At 47.6% G+C, this 21,788-nt stretch overlaps 2 protein-coding genes and 1 pseudogene across 2 annotated transcripts; all 3 read right to left on the bottom strand.

The window, feature by feature from the left end:
- Nucleotides 1–3,043: 3,043 nt before the first annotated feature.
- On the bottom strand, nucleotides 3,044–4,170 carry LOC124646656 (annotated as a pseudogene).
- A 402-nt stretch (nucleotides 4,171–4,572) lies between these two features.
- On the bottom strand, nucleotides 4,573–6,269 carry LOC124708519 (disease resistance protein PIK6-NP-like). Its single transcript, XM_047240203.1, has 2 exons — nucleotides 5,443–6,269; nucleotides 4,573–4,662 (listed from the first exon to the last, which is right to left on the bottom strand). The coding sequence occupies exons 1-2, from the start codon at nucleotides 6,267–6,269 to the stop codon at nucleotides 4,659–4,661; spliced, it is 831 nt and encodes a 276-aa protein (XP_047096159.1). The 3' UTR covers nucleotides 4,573–4,658.
- A 3,976-nt stretch (nucleotides 6,270–10,245) lies between these two features.
- LOC124708538 (disease resistance protein RGA5-like) lies at nucleotides 10,246–13,536 on the bottom strand. Its single transcript, XM_047240219.1, has 2 exons — nucleotides 12,672–13,536; nucleotides 10,246–12,220 (listed from the first exon to the last, which is right to left on the bottom strand). Exons 1-2 carry the CDS (start codon nucleotides 13,505–13,507, stop codon nucleotides 10,246–10,248), a joined length of 2,811 nt encoding a protein of 936 aa, XP_047096175.1. The 5' UTR covers nucleotides 13,508–13,536.
- Between the last annotated feature and the right edge of the window lie 8,252 nt (nucleotides 13,537–21,788).

Here is a 21,788-nt window from a genome sequence, read left to right as displayed (position 1 = left end):
CTCCTCTCCCAGGCGACAGGGCAGGCGACTTAGATCCCATCTACACCAACGCCGGCGCTGGCCCCCTCCCCCTCCGCTTGCCGCTCCGGCGGCAGGAGGGGGAGAGCTCGTTCCTCCGTTCTGTAGTTAGGGCTTGTCTGCTATGGTGCGTCGTTGGAGTGGTGGGAGCGGCGCCCGGGCAAATAAATCTGCCACAACTCTACTCCCACACCGGCGACCATCTTTACGGTGGCGTCTCGGAGTTGTTGGCAACGTGTGCTTGTCGATCCTTCAGATCGGCGGCTTGGTCTTCTCGTCGATCTTCAGATCTGGCGAGATTAGTTTCTCGGCGTGTCACTGGCGTTCGTCGTTTTCTACGGCGGCGCCAGGGGCCGGGCGAGATGGATGCTCCGGAGCGAGGATGTTGGCCCGGAGGTGGTGGGTCCGTCGCATTTCCCCGACTTCATCGGTGGGATGCGGTGGATCTTGGTTCAAGGAAGCACGGGGACGTCCCCGGTCAACGTGCCACGGCGACATGTGTCTTGCTGCTCGCAGCGGGCCTGTTCATTGACTCACAAAGCCTCTTTGGCGATGGTGCTTATTTGGATCTGGCAATGGTGGAGGTTCGGCATCTCTTCTAACGTCTGTCTAGGCGGCGTTGGAGTTTGGCGTCGGCCGCTGGCTTCGGCGAGTGCAGGAAACCCTAAGAATGATTATGTATTTTTTCATTTTTTAGGGTTTTACTTGCAAAGTTTCCAGGACAACTGTTTTCTCCTGGTCTATCTTTCAGTTTCCACATTTGTGTGTTCATGTAACTTGATTTTCAATAATTAAAATATATGTGGTTGCTCTCAAAAAAAAAAAGAGGGATATGATGACTTGCCCCATTTTTCTCTGAAATTTGATTATTTGCCACAATTTTCATCGAAAGCCAGTGACACAAGGTGCGACAAATAATCAAATTGCAAAGAAATGGGTGACAAATTTACAAATCCCCCCTGAATAAGATGATGGTACTGTAATATATTTGCAGCAATATCTGACTGATTAGGGCATTTCCAAAGGTCCCTCCCTCTCATCGTTTCGTTTGTCTGAAACTGTCCGAAAGTATCTGCCCAAAGGTGTCCACACCCGTCAAACCAATCTCAAATGTGAGATTGGAGGACGTCCGAACGCCGAGTTCGGCGCACAGGCTAAACATCGCTAGTCAGCTACGCGTGTTCTGTGAAAATGATGTTCTGTTCGGTTGATAATTAGCATTGACACAGCTAGTCAAATTATAGCTGCCGCTGAGAATGGTGGTGAATAAGATGGTCATGCCTGACGGATAAGGGCGTTTCCAAAGGCCCCTCTCATCATTATCTGCCTAAAGTTGTCCACACCTGTCAAACCAATCTCAAATGTGAGATTGGAGGACGTGGACCAAAATCAAATCAGCTAAAACTATGGAGAAAATACATCATCGGAGGTACCTATCTTTGGAGCTACTACTATGACATTCACCATTGATTGTAGCACAGGACCTGAGATAGGTGCTTCTATATAACGATTACTGAAACTACCTGATAACTTGTTTATCGACGTGATGGTCACGGGGACAGAGATTAAGATTACCGTCAAACCTCTGCAAAAGACAAATGAACAGAAAGAAACAGAACTTAAACAATTGACATCATAATTCAAACGCCTGCAATCATTGTGGAAGCTAAAGACTGTACGAATATGATACAAACATCCCATATGCACACTGTTGCTCCTAATAAAGTTCGTACGGAACTCCGTAAAAGAAGCCTCTTTGAAACCTAACAACTGAACTCCAAAACTTAATTACAGGTGACAATACGGAATAAGCTTAAATCTTACAATAAGATCCAGATGAACTCAAGCACTGAACGATCTTACAACAATTAAACCTGTTTGAACCATAGTAATCCAGAAGCTTTCCGGACATGCTTGAATGAAGTCTGGGAAACGTCGTAGCGTCTGCCCTGCCACCACCAGCCTACCTTGAGAGCATCCGTCTCCGTCTGCATCACCTTCTACCGCCAAGGTCGACGCTGTCCTCCGCCACCATGGCTACGCCAACAAGTCCATTGCCCAGATGCCGAACCTAGTGTGCGCCACAGCTTTTTCTTCTGCGGTCCAAGCTCTGTCTTCTGCGCCTCCCGGCCACGTGTAGTGTGTAGTACCCCCGAACTGAAAATACAGAGATCCTGATCATACCTGGCAACGTAACAGTGGTACATAGTTTGAAAATTATATAAAGTGGCCCTGTTCAGCGGAGAAATTAGTACCTGTTTACCACCGATGCGCTCTTAGTAATAATAATTAAATGACAGGCTAGGGTGGTTGGGGTGTGTTCTCACTATTCTCTCCATAGCAGCCTTTGCGGCGTACTTAGTCTTGATGACAGGGCCAAATGCTCCACATTTGATTGTAGTGAGGCAGATGAGGTTTTCAATTCCGAAATCAAAATCGCCTGGAGTGAAAGCCTCTGTTTTAACTACATCGAAATAAGCTATAAATATTTCTAGCTTCGGCATGGATCCTGCTGCAAACATAAGATCCATCTTGTCACCCGATATGTCATACCAAAAACTCTTTAAGCATGAAAATCCTTGTGCACCACTGACTATGATATAACGGCTGTCTGCACTGTTTGCAATTTCTAGCTCTAGCTTGAGCAGAGCGGGTAATCCACCAAGAATGCATAGGTCTTCCTCGTCGACTTCTTCTATCCAAAGGTGTAATGTCCTGAGGTTGACAAGGGAACCCACCGAATATGGAATCCTTCTGAAGGCTCAACCCGAAAAAAAGGGTTTTTCGAAGGATTGCAGACGCAAATATTCTTTCGTCGAGAAAATGCCACTTTTACCAAGGAAAAGAGTATGAAGGTTTTGTAGAGAAGGCACAATGGCGTTCACTTCCTCCTCTGTAACTCCATCTTCATCTTCATCTTCCGTGAAAGAAAAACGAGAACGCACAATGGCGTTCACTTCCTCCTCTGTAACTCCATCTTCATCTTCATCTCCCGTGAAAGAAAAACGAGAACGCACAATGGCGTTCACTTCATCTCCCGTGAAAGAAAACCTTTAAAATAAAGATACAGTTTCTTCAAATTCTTTAGCTGGCCAAGTTCTTGCAGGAATTTAGTTGATTGCAGGGAGACATGGACATTTATACAACTCTCTAGGGCTTGCATCTTTGCAATTCCATCTGGAAATTTAACATTGTCGTCAACAAATAGATGCACCAATTGTTTGAGATTGACAACTGAGGCTGGCAATTCACGTACATTGGTGACTCTTAGGTCTAGCATCTCTAAGCAACATAGATCCCCAATTCCTCGTGGGAGCTCAGTTACACATGTCCGTCTGAGGTTCAGGTATCTCAGCTGCAATAGCCTCCCTATATCTTTAATATGATGATTTTCTAATTTGTGACAACCTTCACAGTTCAAAACACGCAAATGCCTGAATCGATCGAGAGAAGGGACTTCCCCTGAATGCCCAAACACATGAAGTGACCGACATGACAGAATACTAGATTCTCTGCCACAAATGAATTTCCTTGCTTGTCGACATGCACAGAAAGCCGACGGACTTTGCATTGTGTCGAAGTTGTATTGGAACCACTAACTAAAGTAACAAAGTTCTCTTCAACTGACTTTGATATAATGAAATCAAGAATGGTGTCATGAACTCGACAAGTCTTGACCACACCAATGAGTGTATTAATGGGCTCAATTAAATTTCGGTTGACAAGCTCGTTGAAACACTTCTTTCCGACCTCGTACAGTGTATACCTGTCTTCTTTATAAATGAATCCTTCAGCAATCCAACTCTGTATCAGGCCCTTCTTATATATAACAGCATCTTCGGGAAATACAGTAAACAAGTTTTGAGATGAGCAGGAAGATCAAAGTAACTAAGTGATATTATCTTCATCATTCTTTCAACACTAGGATTTCTTTCAAGTGCACAACCTATTGAAACTTTCACTCGGTCCCATTCATCTTTTTTACTTTCTCTGTTAGCCAGTAAACCAGATATTGCAATGATTGCCAAAGGTAATCCATCACACTTTTTCAGTATTTCATCTGAAACATCTTTGAGATTTGAAGGGAGTTCTTCTTCAGATTTCAATAGTCTTCTATGGAACAATTGTCTTGAGTGCACCATATCAAGAGGTTTTATACTCCCTCCGTCCCGGTTCACAGGGCCTAATCTGAAAAAATATTTGTCCCACAATACCTTTACACTAAGGCCTGCATGCATTTAATTAAAACTAGTAACCTCCTCTAATTACTCCAAACCTTCTCTTTCTTCTTTATTTTAGCTAGCTCAAACAACCTAGTGCATGCGGGTGGGTGGAAATCAAATGAGTTTTCATGTGGGGCTGGGTGCATGCATGGTGTGAAAGAGATTGAGTTTGGCCGATCTACTACTAGTTCTTTGCACCATTTAACGTCCAATCAAATGCTGCCTTGGTTTTGATGCAAAATTATGTAAGCCCTGTGAACTGGGACGGAGGGAGTATTATAGACACAACCAGTGAATGATGAGCAACATGAATGAGCAACATCTTTAACACGGGAAGTTGTGATTATTCTGCTGCCTCCACTCATCATGGGGAATGCATACTTAATGATTTCCCATGCTGCGACGCTCCATATATCATCAACTACAATAAAGAATCTGCACATAATTAATGAGTGATATTAGTGTGGCCTTATTGTAAGTGTAAAGAGTATCCAACTAAGAAATAAAAAAAGGTCGCATTATTACATATATTTATATGGTACATTACGACGGAAAATCAACGGTTGAAAGTTACAGATATCTTTACCACAGGAAGTAATCCTACAGGTGGAGCTAACTCTGGGCACAATAGGTACATGAGTGATAGAATAAATATACTAATAGTCACAAGTAGGAATCTTATGTGGATAGAATACATAAGGCTGGCCATAGTGCTAGTATCATAAGTAGTATCATACATCTTAGGTCCACAAAAATACTGATGTGGCATCTAATTAATAAGGAGAGATAAGATTATAGTAACATAGGTGGGTACTGTATCATAGCACACGTTACGAGAAAAGCTAATGCTAAATAGATCTTGTACACACATTTTGTATTGGGATTCTACAAAACAATAAATTTAGAAGATTATGATACTACTCTATAATACCACCCACTCTAGTGATCATATGCATGATACTACAATATGATATTATGCACTATGACCAGCCTAAGCAACAAACACTGTTTTTTAAGAGGTGCCCAAAAATCCGAGGATTAAAGGTGAAGACAACAAAATTACATGCATAACTCCCGAGCGGGTGTAATGGGGATTGCTGATTTATTAAATCTTAAGGAGTTAATTACTAGTATTCTGACATATACGTATATAACTAAATAAAGTTAAATATGATTAGTTCAGACAAAATTGATGCATTACCTTTTGTCAGTTAGGAAATCATGGATCTTGCAGATCAAATGTTGGATGCTCCCTGCTTGAGTGTCTACATACTTTTGTTTGCTGACTTCACTAAGAATAGTTCTTAGAACACTCATCATGTCCGGAGTGCGAGACACAGATATGAAAGCGCTGCATTGGAATTGCACCTTGAGCTCTTGATACACTTGATTCGCGATGGTTGTTTTGCCTATTCCTCCAAATCGAATGATGGAGACTACCTTCGGATGCTGCGGCGCTGATCCACAGGTTTCATCTTGGGTCAACATTTTAATTATATCAGCCTTGGGTTCTGCAATTCCAACCAGATTGGAGGCATGCTCAAAGATAGCAAGTGCTCTAGGGTCGATAGTCAGATTGCTCATCTTAGAGACGACACGTCCTGTCTTATACCTTGCATTCCTGTCACCCACCTCAATTATTTGTTTCTTCAGATCTTCAATCTCTTTTCCAATCCGGCGGCGAGTCTTCATCTTCCCCAACTTCGCCAACAAGTGCTTGATCTTGTCAATGAAGCCATCTGGATTAGCATCTTTGTCACCGATACGCAGCATGAAGTCATCGATGGACTCCACCATGTCGTATGACAGCTCCAGAACCTCCTTCATCCACGCCTTGTCCAGCGGATCATGACCCCCCTCCTCCTCTTCCGACATCTTCAGGAGGAAGGCGTGCATGGTGGTGAGTTCACTGGCGAGGAACCTGATCTGGTCCCGCACCTCCTTGAACCGCTTGTACTCATCACCAAGCAGAGCGAACAGCTTCTTCACAACCGGCCCCGTCGCCGCACTCACGAGAGCACCCTCCATGGTTACTGGCTCGGAGCTCGGTCAGTTGATTTTTTGTACATGGATGTGGTAGACTGGTTGCTGTGTAGGAGAATGGATGCTCTCCTCCTTATGGTTGGATTGAGAGTTTGCGTCAAGTCGTTCTAATAGAATTAAATAAAAAAATCCACTTGCTTCCAAATAGGAGCGCATGAGCTGCTTTCCGATATCAGTCGCCCCGTTCCTAAAAGGATTTGAGGCACACCGGACAAAAAAACATTCCCAGCCGCGTGCTCCAAAGACCTTTTTCCGGCGCGGCCCAATACGGTGTCCGGCGTCCCGAGCCCGTCCCGCTACACAGGGGACGCTCCGGGCACGCCAGACACAACGAAATAAGGGCGAGGAGGCGCGGGCCCGACGCGTCAGCTGCTCGGATGCTCAACCGCCGCCTACGTAGCGATAGTGCAGTTGCCGGGAAGCGGAACCGTCGCATTGGCAACCGCGTCGACCGATGCGCCAACCGCTGGAATGGAGCGCGGACTCCTCGGAAGAGCAACCGCGGCTCTCTTCGACTTCTGCATCCCCGTTTATCCGCGCTCAATAAGACCCGTACGCCGGCGCTTTTGGATCTTCAACCGGTCGCCATTCATCCAAGCTCCCATCCGACACCTCCAGCGATGATGAGCTACATCTCCGAGCTTCCGTCCGACACCTCCAACAAGGGCAAGCCTGCTGGATGGTTCCATTGGTGGGACAGTACCCGGACGCCCAGCAGCGGCGACGATTCCCCGCCGCCAGTTGACAGCGCGGAGGAATGGCTGGGCCTGGAGGAGGACGCGGAGGAGGAAAGGTCAGAGGAGGAGGTGGCGGCGGCCCGTGCGAAGGCGGAGGCGGACGCGAAAGCAAAGGCCAAGGCGCAGCCGGCGAGCACCGGCGACGACGAGGAGGTTCTTGGACACAGAGGCAATGGCGAGGTGGAAGTAAAGGAAGAAGATGAGCAGTATGGGAGACGTAAAAGGTTAAAGCCAAAACGCCCCTCCTCTTATAATGAAAAATGGCCAAAGATCGTGGCCGTTAATTTCGCATCATGGTGAAGTGGGCGAGGATCCAATCGCACATTTGTGAGGAAGGGAGAGAAACCGGCGGTCCATTACCCCCACTACGCACGACAAACGAGGAAATGCCTTGGTCAACGCGCAAGGATCAGTCATTTCCTAACTGACCGCGTAGAAGTAGGGTGGGCCCATTAAGTCACGTCATGTCAATCGAGCCGCCGTAGAAGCCATGTCACTGATGATGTCGCCAAAAGTATCGACTCCTCATAAATCATCCGAAGGAACCTACAACATTCAGTTGCTTGATTTGAGTCTACTCACGGTTGCAAGCATCCGTTTCTACACTCGAGGGGCTACTCCCATCGGAAACGCTGGACGTGCACCCGATAAACATTATTGAAGACAAAGGAAAACGAACCCGAATATTTCAGAAGATCCAGGATGAAGCCCGGGGACTTGATTCTGAGTAGCGTAAACGATGTTTTGCCATCGACAGTTAACCAGCATCGATTTATCGATTAAAACTGGGCACGTTACTCCTATCCATTATGTGCTATCATATTACATGACTTCACTCGAAGTTTTAAACGACCCAATATAGCAAAAGATATCTGGTGATTAACACAATTTAGAAAACATCGGCATCAGAATCTTCGAGTAGTACAACTTGAGTCTACCCACGGTTGCAAGCATCCGTCCCTAGACTCGGGGGGCTACTCCCATTGGGAGCGCTGGACGCGCACCCGATAAAAAGCAGTTTCGACTTCAAAATGATGAGAAAGGATCAAGTCTTTTCAATAGCTATGGACATTCGACAGAAGGCAGTTATAGTCCCTGCCCGAAGCTTTACTTCGGCCAGCCACTAGGAGGCTACTGATGTGGGCATTACCCTTCGGGTAACCAACATTAGGCTACCTCCAATGGCCCAACCAGGGGCCCATGAAGATTGCTCAACAACCAAGGTGGTTCCATACATCGGTTCCAGTAAAGGAGACTCACCCGAAGAAGGATTCTTGAAGAACAAGGCAAGAAGACGTTAAACAAGGAAACATTAGAATAGATCTCTATGTAACCTAGTCGAGTCCCTACAGAACTCTCGGGACCTGGCCTGCAATATAAGGGCTAGGAGAGGGTCTACCGAGACACAACTTCAACACATAGATTCGCCGGAAGTCAAGAGCTAGAACCTTAAAATCTTAGCCTCTCGACGAGATCATAACCGTAGCCTTCGGCTACCCTATTGTAACCCGATATATTTGATAATCAAGATCAGACAAGAAGGAAGTATGGGTTTTACCTCATCGAGGGCCCCGAACCTGGGTAAATCTCTCTCCCCGTTTGTTTGGTATCCGATATCAGCCTGCAGGACTTCGTCAACCCTAAGCCCCTCATGGTGGGCATTGCCGGGGAGCACCCTCGTCAATCTCCTTGCACTCGATACATTTAATCCTTTGTGTTCAGCAAAATCGGTGAGATTGACAACCTCACTGTAAGTTGGGGCAAAGTATTTTGGTTGTGTTGTGTGCAGGTTCCACGTTGTTGCTGACGCCGGTAGTGTGCCCTGCCAATAGTCAGCCAGCAACATCTTCAGAAGTCACGTCTTTCTCTTACTGGTCGATTAAACCTTGGTTTCTTACTGAGGGAAACTTGCTGCTGTGCTCATCATACCTTCCTCTTGGAGTTCCCCAACGGTGTGCAATCTGCGCTTATCAGGCGCCGGAGGCGCCGCCGCCGCTGCGGAGGCAGCCGGCAAGGACGATGGCATCAGGCAACTCGTGCTCCAGCTCATCGACCGCCAGTGGCCACACGTGCTCGGGCGGCGTCATCATCCACGACGGCCCGAGGCGTACAGCTTTGGCTCCGACTCGGAGGACGCCGGGGACGCTTCAACGCCGCCACCCCACGGCAGGCGGTGGTGTGGTCCGCCATGGACTACGGCGAGAACTTCATCGACCTCGCCGGTCCTTCTGAGCCACTGGTGCCAAAGGAGGAGGACGACAACTAGTTCTTCGACTTTTCCGATGACGACAGCGGCAGTGACGCGGACAACCTCGACTACAGCGCCTTCCGGGGGCGCCGCTAGTTTATTTTTTAAAAGTTTTTAGTTCAAATTCGGGTTACTTTTGTATAAAACAAAAACTAGCGTAATATTTTTATATATGATTTTTTTGCGTCCGCTTTATGGGAGACGCTGGTGTAGGAACACCATCCCCAAATAGAGGATACTATGTAAACACCTCCATACGGCAGTGCCGGTGCCCCTGTATATTTGGGGGCGCCGATGGAAATGCTCTAAGAACCGTGGGTGGACATGACACAAACAAGCACTTCATATAAGCTTCACACGGGAGCAGTTCGGTTTGAAAAATCTCAGGCCAAGCCGCATCGCTGAAACTCAAAAAACTGAACTCCAAAACTTAATTTCAACAATTAAACCTGTTTGAACAGAACAATGCATGCGCCAGACGGAAAATTCCTTCTCCTGATGTGGTGCCCCTTTCTGAAACACGATCTGCATGCTTTGCTACTGCTAGCACTTTAGTAACCCCTTGTTCAAAAGAAAAAAGGAACCGTAGTAACCCACAAGCTTTCCAGACATGATTGAATGTAGTCTCGGAAACCTCGTAGCGTCTGGCGTCCAGCTCACCTTAAGACATCCGGCTCCGCCCGCATCACCTCTACCGCCAAGGTCATTGCCCAGATGCCGATCTAGTGTGCGCCTCCCCGCCACACGAGTAGTGCGTAGTGCAACGTAGCAGAGGTACTTATATACTTTGAATATTATACAATGTGGCCCTGTTCAGTGGAGAAATTAGTACTTCCTCCGATTCATATTACTTAACGCTAATATAGATGTATCTAGCATATTTTAATTATTTTAGTTGTAGATACTTTTTTTTGCGAATTTAAACATATTCATTTTAACATCAAATAATATGAATCGGTGAGAGTACCTGTTCTGTTCACCACCAGGATGAAACCCCCAAATTAAATAACAGGCTAGGGTTGTTGGGGTGTGTTCTCACTTTCCTCTCTATAGCAGTCTTTGCCCTGTCCATAGCAGCCTTTCCTCTGTCCATAGCAGCCTGTTCGGTGTCACTAGTGTTGAAGGTACCTAGACAATAGATTTTCGTGAGGCAGGCGAGATTTTCAATTCCGAAATCGAAATCACCCCAATCAGACTCTTGTTCAACTACATTGAAACGAATTTCAAATACTTCTAGCTTCGGCATGGATCCTACTGCAAAGATAAGATCCATCGTGTCACCAGATGTGTTATAAAAAAAATTCCTTAAGCATGAAAACCCATGAGCACCACTGACTATGACTCTGGTTTTAGCGATATCTTTACGCTTTTTAATTAGTAGCGTTAGCTTGAACAGAGCGGGTAATCCACCAATAATACAGAGGTCTTCCTCCCCGACTCGATCCATGCAAAGGCGTAATGACCGGAGCCTCACGAGGGAGCCCACTGAATTCGAAACCCTTGTCATGGTTGAACCCAAAACATAAAGTTTTTGGAGGGCTAGCGGAAGCAAACATGCTTCCATCAAGAAGTTGCTATCATTAACAATGACTAGAGCACGAAGGTTCTGTAGAGCAGACGCAATGGCCTTCATGGCCTCCTCTGTAATTCCATTTTCATGTCCTGTCTCGCAAACATCTTTAAAATCAAGGCGCAGTTTCTTCAAATCCTTTAGCTGGCCAAGTTCTTGAAGGAATTTAGTAGATTGCCGGGAGACATGGACATTTATAGAACTCTCTAAGGCTTGCATCTTTCCAATTCCATCAGGAAATTTAACATGTTTGTCAACAAGTAGATGCACCAATCTTTTGAGATTGACAATGGAGGCTGGTAATTCATTTACGCCGGTGCCTCTTAGGTCCAGCATCTGTAGGTGACACAAATATCCAATTTGCTGTGGGAGCATACTTACACGTGTCCATCTGAGGTTCAGGTATCTCAACTGCAATAGCCTCCCTATATCTTCAATATGATGGTTTTTTAATCGGAGGCTACATTCGATGTTGCCGATGTCCAGAACACGCAAATGCCTGAATCGAACCAAAGAAGGGAATTCCCCTAAAGGACGGAACACATGAAGTGACCGGATACGACGCAGTAATAGATTCTCTGGTCCTTCCTTGTCTTTTTGGACAGAAAGCCGGTGAACTTTGCTTTGTGTTTCAGTTGTATTGGAATTACTAACTAAAGTAACAAAGTTCTCTTCAATTGACTTTGATATAATGAAATCAAGGATGGTGTCATGAACTCGACAACTCTTGACCACACCATAGCCTGTCATCACAGGTTCAATTAGACTCCGGTTAACAAGCTCATTGAAACACTTCTCTCCCGATTCGTACAATGTATATCTGCCTTCATTATAAATGAATCCTTCAGCAATCCATCTCCATATCAGGCCCTTCTTATGAATAATAGTATCTTCAGGAAATATACTCAAATACAGTAAACAAGTTTTGAGATGAGCAGGAAGATCAAAGTAACTAAGTGATATTATCTTCATCATTCCTTCAACACTAGGATTTCTTTCAAGTGCACAACCTATTGAAACTTTTACTTGATCCCATTCATCTTTTGTATTTTCTCTATTAGCCAGTAAACCAGATATTGCAATGATTGCCAAAGGTATTCCATCACACTTTTTCAATATTTCATCTGAAACATCTTTGAGGTGTGAAGGGAAATCTTCTTCCGATTTGAATAGTCTTCTATGGAACAACTGTCTTGAGTGCACAATATCAAGAGCTCTTATATTATAGACAAAACCACTGAATGATGAGCAACATGAATGAGCAACACCTTTAACACGGGAAGTGGTGATTATTCTGCTGCCTCCACTCATCATGGGGAATGCATACTTAAGGATTTCCCATGCTGCCACGCTCCATATATCATCAACTACGATAAAGTATCTACACATAATTTACAAGTGATATTAGTGTGGCCTTATTGCAAAATGTAAAGCAACCACGAAATAAAAAAGGCCACATTTAATTCACGTATGTTTGTATGACACATTATGAGGGAAAATCAATGGTTGAAAGTTATAGATGTCTTGACCACAGGAAATAATCCTATACAAGGACCTAACTCTGGGCACACTAGGTACACAAGTGATAGCATAAATATACTAATATTCACAAGTAGTAATCTTATCTGGACAGGATACATAAGCAACAAATTTCAAGGTGAAGACAGCAAAACTACATGCATAACAACCGGAAGGATGTAATAGGGATTTCTATGTTATTAAATCTTAAGGAGTTGTAACATCACTGAAAAAAAGTACTAGTATTCTAACATATTCATTACTTATCTAACAAAATAAATCTAAAGATGATTAGTTAAAAAATAATACAATACCTTTTGTCTGTTAGGAAATCATGCACCTTGCTGATCAAATGTTGGATGCTTCCTGCTTCAGTGTCTACATATTTTTGATTGCTGACTTCACTAAGAATAGTTCTCAGAATACTCATCATGTCTGGAGTCCGAGACACGGATATGAAAGCACTGCACTGGAATTGCGCCTTGATCTCTTGATAAACTTGATTCGCGAGGGTTGTTTTGCCTATCCCTCCAAATCCAACGATGGCGACCACCTTCAGATTTTGTAGCGTCAACCCACATCCCTCCTCTTTGGTCAACAGTTTTATTATCTCAGCCTTGGGTTCTTCAATTCCAACCAGTTTGGAGGCAAGCTCAAAGATAACAAGTGCTCTAGGATCGATAGTCAGATTGCGCATCTTGAAGATGACACCTCCTGTCCTGTACCTTGCATACCTGTCACCCACTTCAATGATTTGCTTCTTGAATTCTTCCATCTCTTTGCCAATTCGGCGGCGAGTCTTCATGTTCCCCAATTTCCCCAATGAGTGCTTGATTTTGTCGATGAAGCCATCTGGATTAGCATCTTTATCATCGAGACGCAGCATGAAATCATCCATGGACTCCTCCATGTCGTACGACAGCTCCCGAACCTCCTTCATCCACGCCTTGTCCAGCGGATCATGACCCGCCTCCTCCTCCTCGGACATCTTCAGGAGGAAGGCGTGCATGGTGGTGAGCTCGTTGGCGAGGAACCTTATCTGGTCCCGCACCCCTTTAAACCGCTTGTACTCATCACCAAGCAGAGCGAACAGCTTCTCCACAATCGATTTCAAAGCCCCTGTCGCCGCACTCACGAGAGCACCCTCCATGGTTACTGGCTTGGAGCTCGGTCAGTTGATTTTTTGTGTATGGATGTGGTAGACTGGTAGCTGGTAGAAGAATGGATGCTCTCCTCCTCAGCCTTATGGTTGGATTGACCGGAACCTTGCGTCAAGTTGTTCTACTAGAATTAAAATACAATCCAGTTGCTTCCAAGTAGGAGCGCCTTCCACGTTGGTCAAGCCAACTACCACACGATGGCACACTAGATGCTAACAAAGCCGAAATGATCAATGCCCACTTGCGTGCGGATGACTGAAACAACGCGCTGCACCTCATTGTCGAGTGCGTCAGTGCGTGTATGTGGTCAGCTTCACGCGTTCTGGTTTGGTTTTTTACTTTGATGCTAGCAAGTGGCGTCTGTCCACTGAGAGTCTGAGATCCCGTGCCTCGCTTAAGGCAAGGCACGCAGGGCCTTGAGGCTTAACATCCCCCGTCCACCTCCATCCTACGGCCAGCAGCTGTTCCAAGCCAAGTGATTCGAACTTCCTGAACTACAAGGCACTCGCTAGCAGCGATAACAGAGTACGAGCTCCGCCGCCCGATGGTCATGTCACCGTCGCTGCGGAAAAGGGAGGAGAGCTGCGCTAGCTGCACCTCCAAGGAGAGCTCCGGCGGCGTGCACTGCAACACGGCCTTGACGGCACCATTCGCCCATCTCCAGCCGCTCCTCCGGCAGGTCGCTCCGCCCCCACCGACGGCGCCCTTGGACGACCCTATGACGCCCGCTTCTGCTCGCTCCGACGGCCCCTTCCGACTCCTCAATACAATCATCATCCTTGCGGCTTGTAGCCATAAGCAAGCAACGGTTCACATCACAAATTTCTTCAGAGAAGAAGCACACGGTTCAGTTCAGCATGGCAATGGTTTAGTTCAGCAGCTAAAAAGCTCTGGTTAAAATAGCCGGCTATAGCTGATAGCCGCGATCTTTTTTGAAGCTATGACGGGCTATAGCCATATAGCGGATTTGCTAAATAATGAAAAAAATTGGCATCATATAGTCATATATATATATCAATAATTCACAAATTAATAACATAATAACATCTTCACATAGGAGATACACATAATAGTTCACACATAGTTAAATACATAGTTTTGTCCAAATATTACAACATCATTACGTAGTTTAGGATATAGTTATGTCCATAATTACATAACTAGAACTTGGTGGCTATTTCGCCAAGCAAATGGGCCGATCAACAGAAATTTTTGGTCCAAAATTTTAGGCCCATTGAGCGGGAAGTTAGCGGCTATGAGGCTAAATTAAGTTTAAATAGCCTTAGCCGGGCTATTAGAGGCTATTTCTGTTATAGCCTCTAAAACCTCTAGCTATAGCCGCAGGCCTCGCGAAAGGCTATAGCCGGGCTATAGCCTGGCTATAGCCGGCTATTTTAAATAGAGCTAAAAAGCAGTTTAGTACTGCATTTCAGTTCAGCAAAATAGCAGCAGTTATGCATCTCAACAATGTTACAAGGATAGATTGCAAAAGCAAAAAAACTGAGCCATATTACAACGACAGATTGTACAAGCCAACACTTCAGATCTGAACAATTGAAATTTCAAAGCTGCAATCGAACCCGGCAGTAACCAATACAATGAAGAATTCATATACAAGGAACTACCTACTGGAGTCTGGAACTCGATAGCGTCCACTGCTCGTGTGCTTGTTGGCGACTAATACCGCCAGCACAGGCGCTCAATTCTTCTGGAGGGGTGCGGAAGGGGTCGTCGGTGTTAACACGTTAGGATTGTTAGACTAGATAACTACAGGTTGTTAGTATCTAGAGTTTGTTATGAGGTTGTTGAGCTCGGTTGTTGTAAACCCTAGCCGGCCAAGGCTTCCTATATAAAGTGCACGGCATGGACCTATTGGCCATCGCCTCATCGCATCTCTCTCTCTCCCTTTGATCTCGTTAACTTTACATGGTATCAGAGCCATCTTGGCTAATGGCTTCTTCCTCCTCCACCGCACCCGCTGCTGCCATGCCGGTCACATCCTCCGTCACCGTGCGCCTGAACCACACCAACTACATGCCGTGGAGAGCCCGGATGATCACCCACCTCCGCAGCCATCCCCATCTCCTTGGCCATATCACCGGCTCCACTCAAGCCCTCCTTCCTTCATCGAGGAGGTCACCGGCACCGGCGATGACCGGATCACCAGCCCGAGTGACCAATCCTGAATACGCGACGTGGTACGTTCGCGATCAGACGGTGCTCAGCGGCTTCTTCGCCACCGTCACGGAGGAAGTGCTCGCGTCCATCATGGGCGCTCCCACTGCACACGATGCATGGATGATCCTGGAAGGCATGTTCTCCTCCAGGTCGCGTGCGCGGGTCATCCAGATCCGCACCCAGCTCACCGCCGCCAAGAAGAAGGGCACGCCGGCGGCGGACTACTTCCGCCAGATGAAGCACCTCGCCGACACGCTTGCCGCCATCGGTCAGCCCCTGCGTGAGGAGGAAACGATCTCGTACATCCTGGCTGGCCTTGGGCCGGACTACGACGCGCTGGTGACCTCCCTGACCACGCGCAACGACGACATCACGCTCGACGAGGTCTACTCCCACCTTCTCGCCTTCGAGCAGCGTCACGAGCAGCACGACGCCGACCTCGTCATCGACACCGGCGGGCCGTCCGCCAGCTTCTCCGGGCGCCGGCAGGGCGGCCGTCCAAACTATGGAGGAGGCGGCGGAAACCAGCAGGGCGGAGGCGGCCGCGGCAACCGAGGGACGCGGACGCGGCCAAGGTCGCGGTGGTGGTCGTGGTGGACCACCTCAAGGCCGCGGCAATGGTGGACAAGGCCAGCAAGGCGGGCAAGGCCACAACGGCGGCGGCGGTGCACCGCGCCCGGTGTGTCAAATCTGCAACAAGGTGGGCCACAGCGCAATCAGGTGTTACCAGCGCTACAACCACGCCTACAACGACGACGAGCCGTCCGCAAATCACGCTGCCACCGGGTACAACGTCGATCCCACCTGGTATATGGATACCGGGGCAACTGATCACATCACCAGTGATCTAGACCGCCTCGCCATCCGCGACGCCTACAACGGCAACGAGCGCGTCCACGTCGGCAACGGAGCAGGTTTGCACATTGCTCATATTGGTCATGGTACTTTAAATACTACTGCCAAATCACTTGCCCTTCGTAATGTTCTTCATGTACCTAGCATCACAAAAATCTTCTTTCCGCTCACAAACTTGCTCTCGATAATTCTGTGTTCATTGAGATTCATCCGTATCATTTTGTTGTTAAGGAGCTGGAATCGAAGAGAAGGGTGCTGGCAGGCAGGTGTGAGGCAGGACTCTACCCCATTCGTCCCTCGAAATAAAAGCCCAGAAGTGTGCCATGTTGTCCGCAGCTAGGACTAGCAAGGAGCAATGGCATCGGCGATTAGGTCATCCTTCCCCTCAAGTGGTTCACTCGATCTTGAGGCTAAATAAAATTCCCTTTTGTAATTCTTCGCATGCACATGTTTGCAATGCTTGTCAAATGGCCAAGAGCCATCAACTTCCTTTTCCACATTCGAACCATGTTTCCACAGCTCCTTTAGAGCTTATCTATACGAATGTTTGGGGTCCTGCAATTCCTTCGTTGGTGGTTTTAAATACTACGTGAGTTTCATTGATGATTTCACCAAATTCACCTGGATCTATTTTCTTCATGCTAAGTCCGATGTTGAATCCATCTTTCTACGTTTTCAAAAGCATGTTGAACTTCTTCTTAATGCCAAAATTAAAAGTGTCCAATCTGATTGGGGTGGGGAGTACGGACGTCTCCACAAATATTTCCTTGATCATGGCATTATGCACTATATTTCTTGTCCACATACTCACCAACAAAATGGATCCGTTGAGCGAAAACATCGACACATTGTCGAAACAGGTCTTGCACTATTAGCCCACGCTTCTATGCCCGTAAAATTCTGGGATGAAGCTTTCTACACTGCCGTTTATCTCATAAATCGAATGCCTACTCGTGTCATTGACAATGCTACACCTCTTGAACGCCTCTTAGGTGACAAAGCTAAGCCAAACTATGATCTCCTCAAATCTTTTGGTTGTGCCTGCTGGCCCCTTCTCCGTCCCTACAACAATCGTAAACTCAATTTTCGCTCCAAGGAATGTGTCTTCATTGGCTATAGCAGCAACCACAAGGGCTACAAGTGCTTAGATGTCGCCACCGGCCGTGTCTACATCTCTCGCAATGTCATATTTGACGAAAACGTCTACCCCTTCTCACGACACTTCACCGTTTCATCTCCAGATTATGGCAGTCGTGTTTCTAGTACTAATGATCTTATGACTAATGTGCACAATCAGCCTGTCTCTGTTTTTGCCCCTGCAGGAACCCCAGCAGCAGATGCTCACCATGGCGATACTCACCATGGCGATGACGTCGATCAACAGCCTTCTGGCACGACCGCGTCGTCCAATTCGGACTCGGACGCGGACTCTGGCTCCGCGTCGATCACCGCCTCGGCCCATGCTGGGCCGTCACCACCGCCCTCGCCTACGGCCTCGAGTGGGCCGGACCCTGCGGCCCAGCAGACTACGCCTGCTCCTACGCATACGATGCGCACCCGTCTGCGCTCTGGCATCACCATGCCGAAGCGCCGAACTGACGGGACCGTGACCTACTCAGCTGTTCGTACTGATGTCGCTGAGCCTGCTACGGTTGCTCGACGCGCTGCACGACCCACGCCGGCGTGCTGCCATGGATGCGGAGCTGGCTGCTCTTCACCGAAACGAGACTTGGCGTCTCGTCCCGGCACCTCCCCGGCGTCAATCTCATTGACGGTCGCCGGGTGTTCAAAGTGAAGCACAATCCTGATGGCAGCATCGAGCGCTTCAAGGCCCGTCTCGTCGCCAAGGGTTTCAAGCAGCGCCACGGCATCGACTACGACGACACGTTCAGTCCCGTGGTCAAGCCCACGACCATTTGTGTCCTCCTCTCTCTGGCCGTGGCTCAGGGGTGGCACATGAGGCAACTGGACGTTGACAATGCATTTTTACATGGCTATCTTGAAGAAGAGGTTTATATGGTCCAGCCACCAGGATTTACTGATCCTCGCCATCCTCGTCATGTGTGCAAGCTCGAGAAGTCCTTATATGGTCTAAAGCAGGCGCCCAGAGCATGGTTTGCACGGTTGAGTGGCAAGCTGCAGGAACTTGGTTTTGTCCCTTCAAAAGCTGATGTCTCTCTGTTCATCTATCGCACACCGGCTGTTGCTATGTTCATGCTGGTATATGTAGATGATATAATTGTTGTCGAGTTCAACACGAGCTGCTGCCGATCAATTGCTTGCTCGGTTCCGAGAGGAGTTTCCTGTGAAAGATCTTGGTCACCTCAACTTCTTCCTCGGCATCGAAGTCAAGTCCACTTCGATGGCATTGTTCCGGCTCAAAAGAAGTATATTTCAGATTTGTCGACAAGGACGAATATGCTGCAAGCAAAAGGAGTTTCAACTCCTATGGTCACCACCGAGAAACTCTCTCGTTTTGATGGTGAACTTCGTCCCCAGCTGATGCTACAAGGTACGAAGTGTCGTGGGCGCCTTGCGGTATCTCACCTTAACCCGACCAGATATTTCCTTCGGTGTAAACAAAGTCTGCCAATTCTTGGCGATACCTACGGAGGTACCTTTGGACAGCTGTGAAACGAATTCTTCGTTATCTCAAGCGGACACATTCTTTTGGACTACTTCGCAGAAGTCTTCGTCCTTGCTACTTAGCGGATTTGTCGATGCAGATTGGGCGGGGTGCCCGGACGACCGTCGATCAACGAGTGGGCATGCGGTGTTCCTTGGATCCAATCTTGTGGCATGGAGTTCCAGGAAGCAGCCCACAATATCGCGATCAAGCACGGAAGCCGAATACAAGTCGGTGGCAAATGCGACCGCTGAAATCATGTGGGTACGAGCATTGTTGAAAGAACTTGGGATTTTCTTGAGGCGAGCTCCCGGTCTCCGGTGTGACAACCTCGAGTGCGACGTATTTGGTCGTCAATCCAATCTTTCATGCCCGTACTAAGCATATCGAAGTCGACTACCACTTTGTTCGAGAAAGGGTGGCGCGCAAGGCTCTTGATGTGCGGTTTGTTTCAACACATGATCAGCTAGCGGATATACCGACTAAACCTCTTGCTTGTACAATCCTTTGTAAAATTCGAAACAATCTCAATCGGTAGTACCACGATGAGATTGCGGGAGGCTCGTTAACACGTTAGGATTGTTAGACTAGATAACTACAGGTTGTTAGTATCTAGGGTTTGTTATGAGGTTGTTGAGCTCGGTTGTTGTAAACCCTAGCCGGCCAAGGCTTCCTATATAAAGTGCACGGCATGGACCTATTGGCCATCGCCTCATCGCATCTCTCTCTCTCCCTTTGATCTCGTTAGCAGAGCAGAGCGGAGGATGTCACACAGAGGGGCCGAGGAAGCCCAGAGGATCGGGGAGGGGAGGAAGAGCCTGTGGCAATTGAGGCGGAGGGGCTTGGCGGAGCTGGTTTATCCGCTCGGCGCCCGGGAACAACTCCCCGCTCAAGTTTTCCTTCCTGCGTCAATGCTTTGCCTTGTGCGAACGACGAAGGACCAAGTCCTTTGGCGTGGACTGCTGCTGGCCGCAGGATGGAGCTGGACGGTGGATGTCGGGCCTCAAGGTGCTGCGTGCCTTGCCTTGAGCGACGCACGGGATCTCAATCCATCGTTTATCACTTTGCCAATTCGTAGGTGTGCGCCACGGCTTCTTCACCTCTGGCCTACGCTCCTTTTTTTTTGAAATCGTGGCCTACGCTCCTTCTCCTCCTTGCTAGGTATGGCCTAAGCTGAAAAGACACAGGACCTGATCATATTAAGAGCAAGTATAATAGAGCTGACTCAGCCGGCTATAAGAGTTGCCACGTCAGAAAAATCATACGTGGAAGAGAGAGAAACAGGGAGAGAGAGGGAAGCGGGCGCTTCATCTATCGCCCGGCGCTAGCGCTGGTTACGAGGAAATACGGCTCGCTTGTAGCCAGTTGCAAGCGCTAGGCCGCCGCTTCTTCTTTCCCTCTTGATCCTGTGCGTTCCGCACCAAATTGAGTACGTCCCGCGCCAAATCTCCTTCTTCCCGCGCTAAATCAACCTCTCCCGCGCCAATCTCCACTACATCCCCTCAAATCGGACCTCCTGCACCAAAGTCTATCCCAGGACAGAAAAAATCGCCCCCAAATCGCCTCAAGAACCCTAGAAGCCAAGCCCGGCGGCGCCCGCTGCGAGATGGGTGGAAAGTCCAAGAGGACAACGGCGCCGGGGCCTCTGGAGTTCCCATGGTCGTCCGGTCAGCCCGTCCGGCCGCCAACGGCTGCGTCTGTCCCGCCGCCGATGGCTGCGTCCGTTCCACCGCCAACGGCTCAACCTGTTCCGGCCATCCCTTCCATGTTTGCGCCCGGCGTCTGGTTACAACCACGCCCGCAGCAGTCCATGGCGACCTCCTCCGCACCGTGTTGGGTCGCCGGAGTACATCAACCAGGTATGGCCGGTTCATCAGCTCAAGGCCCTTGGTGGAGACCGCCCGCTGAAAGTGGATGCTCAATACAACCTACACTTCCAGGCGAGAATCTTGAGGAGCACGATCCGCAAGCATGGTATGTGAAGTTGGCCTCCATCTTGATTGGTTAATATTTATCTACATGATTTGTTAATTTGTTCTAGCTTACTGAAACTCATGGAAATCCCTACAGACATGACACAAATTGTTCAGTTCTAGTTGAATGTACAGTATGGAAATCCCTACAGACCTGACACAAAATGTATCCGTATGATAACACTGTCCATATCAGCTAGCTCCACACTAGATATATTTCTGGTTGGTGGAGATATACATGTACGTATCGGTAGATTAACTTTTGGATTTGGATGCATGCTAATTGCAATGGCTGGGTGAGGGTATGCTTGCCATTCGAGTGGTAATACTGTTAGTGCTGGTAACTACAATAGCACTGTTGTAACTTAAAATCTGTAGCACGTTGGTGCTCTTGGTAATCTTTATGGCTTCTTGTAAAAATTGCATATGGCGTAGTGTCTTATAAATCATATGCAGTAGCAAGTAAAATAAATGATATGATGTTAATGGAAATAAAAATTGCTTGAGCAGGGGATTGAATTCTCACCCACCTGGTGGTTTCCTCAGTTTCTTTACGAACACATCAAGCCACACACAAGGTATGGGGAATGGGACTTCATCGCAGCCGATCAATGTTGGCAATAACACCAATGCTGACGG

The sequence above is a fragment of the Lolium rigidum genome, chromosome 4, assembly GCF_022539505.1.
Source record: "Lolium rigidum isolate FL_2022 chromosome 4, APGP_CSIRO_Lrig_0.1, whole genome shotgun sequence".
Classification (NCBI taxonomy): domain Eukaryota; kingdom Viridiplantae; phylum Streptophyta; class Magnoliopsida; order Poales; family Poaceae; genus Lolium; species Lolium rigidum.
Note: the sequence above shows the minus strand (reverse complement) of the source record. Positions and strands in the feature narration are given on the sequence as shown.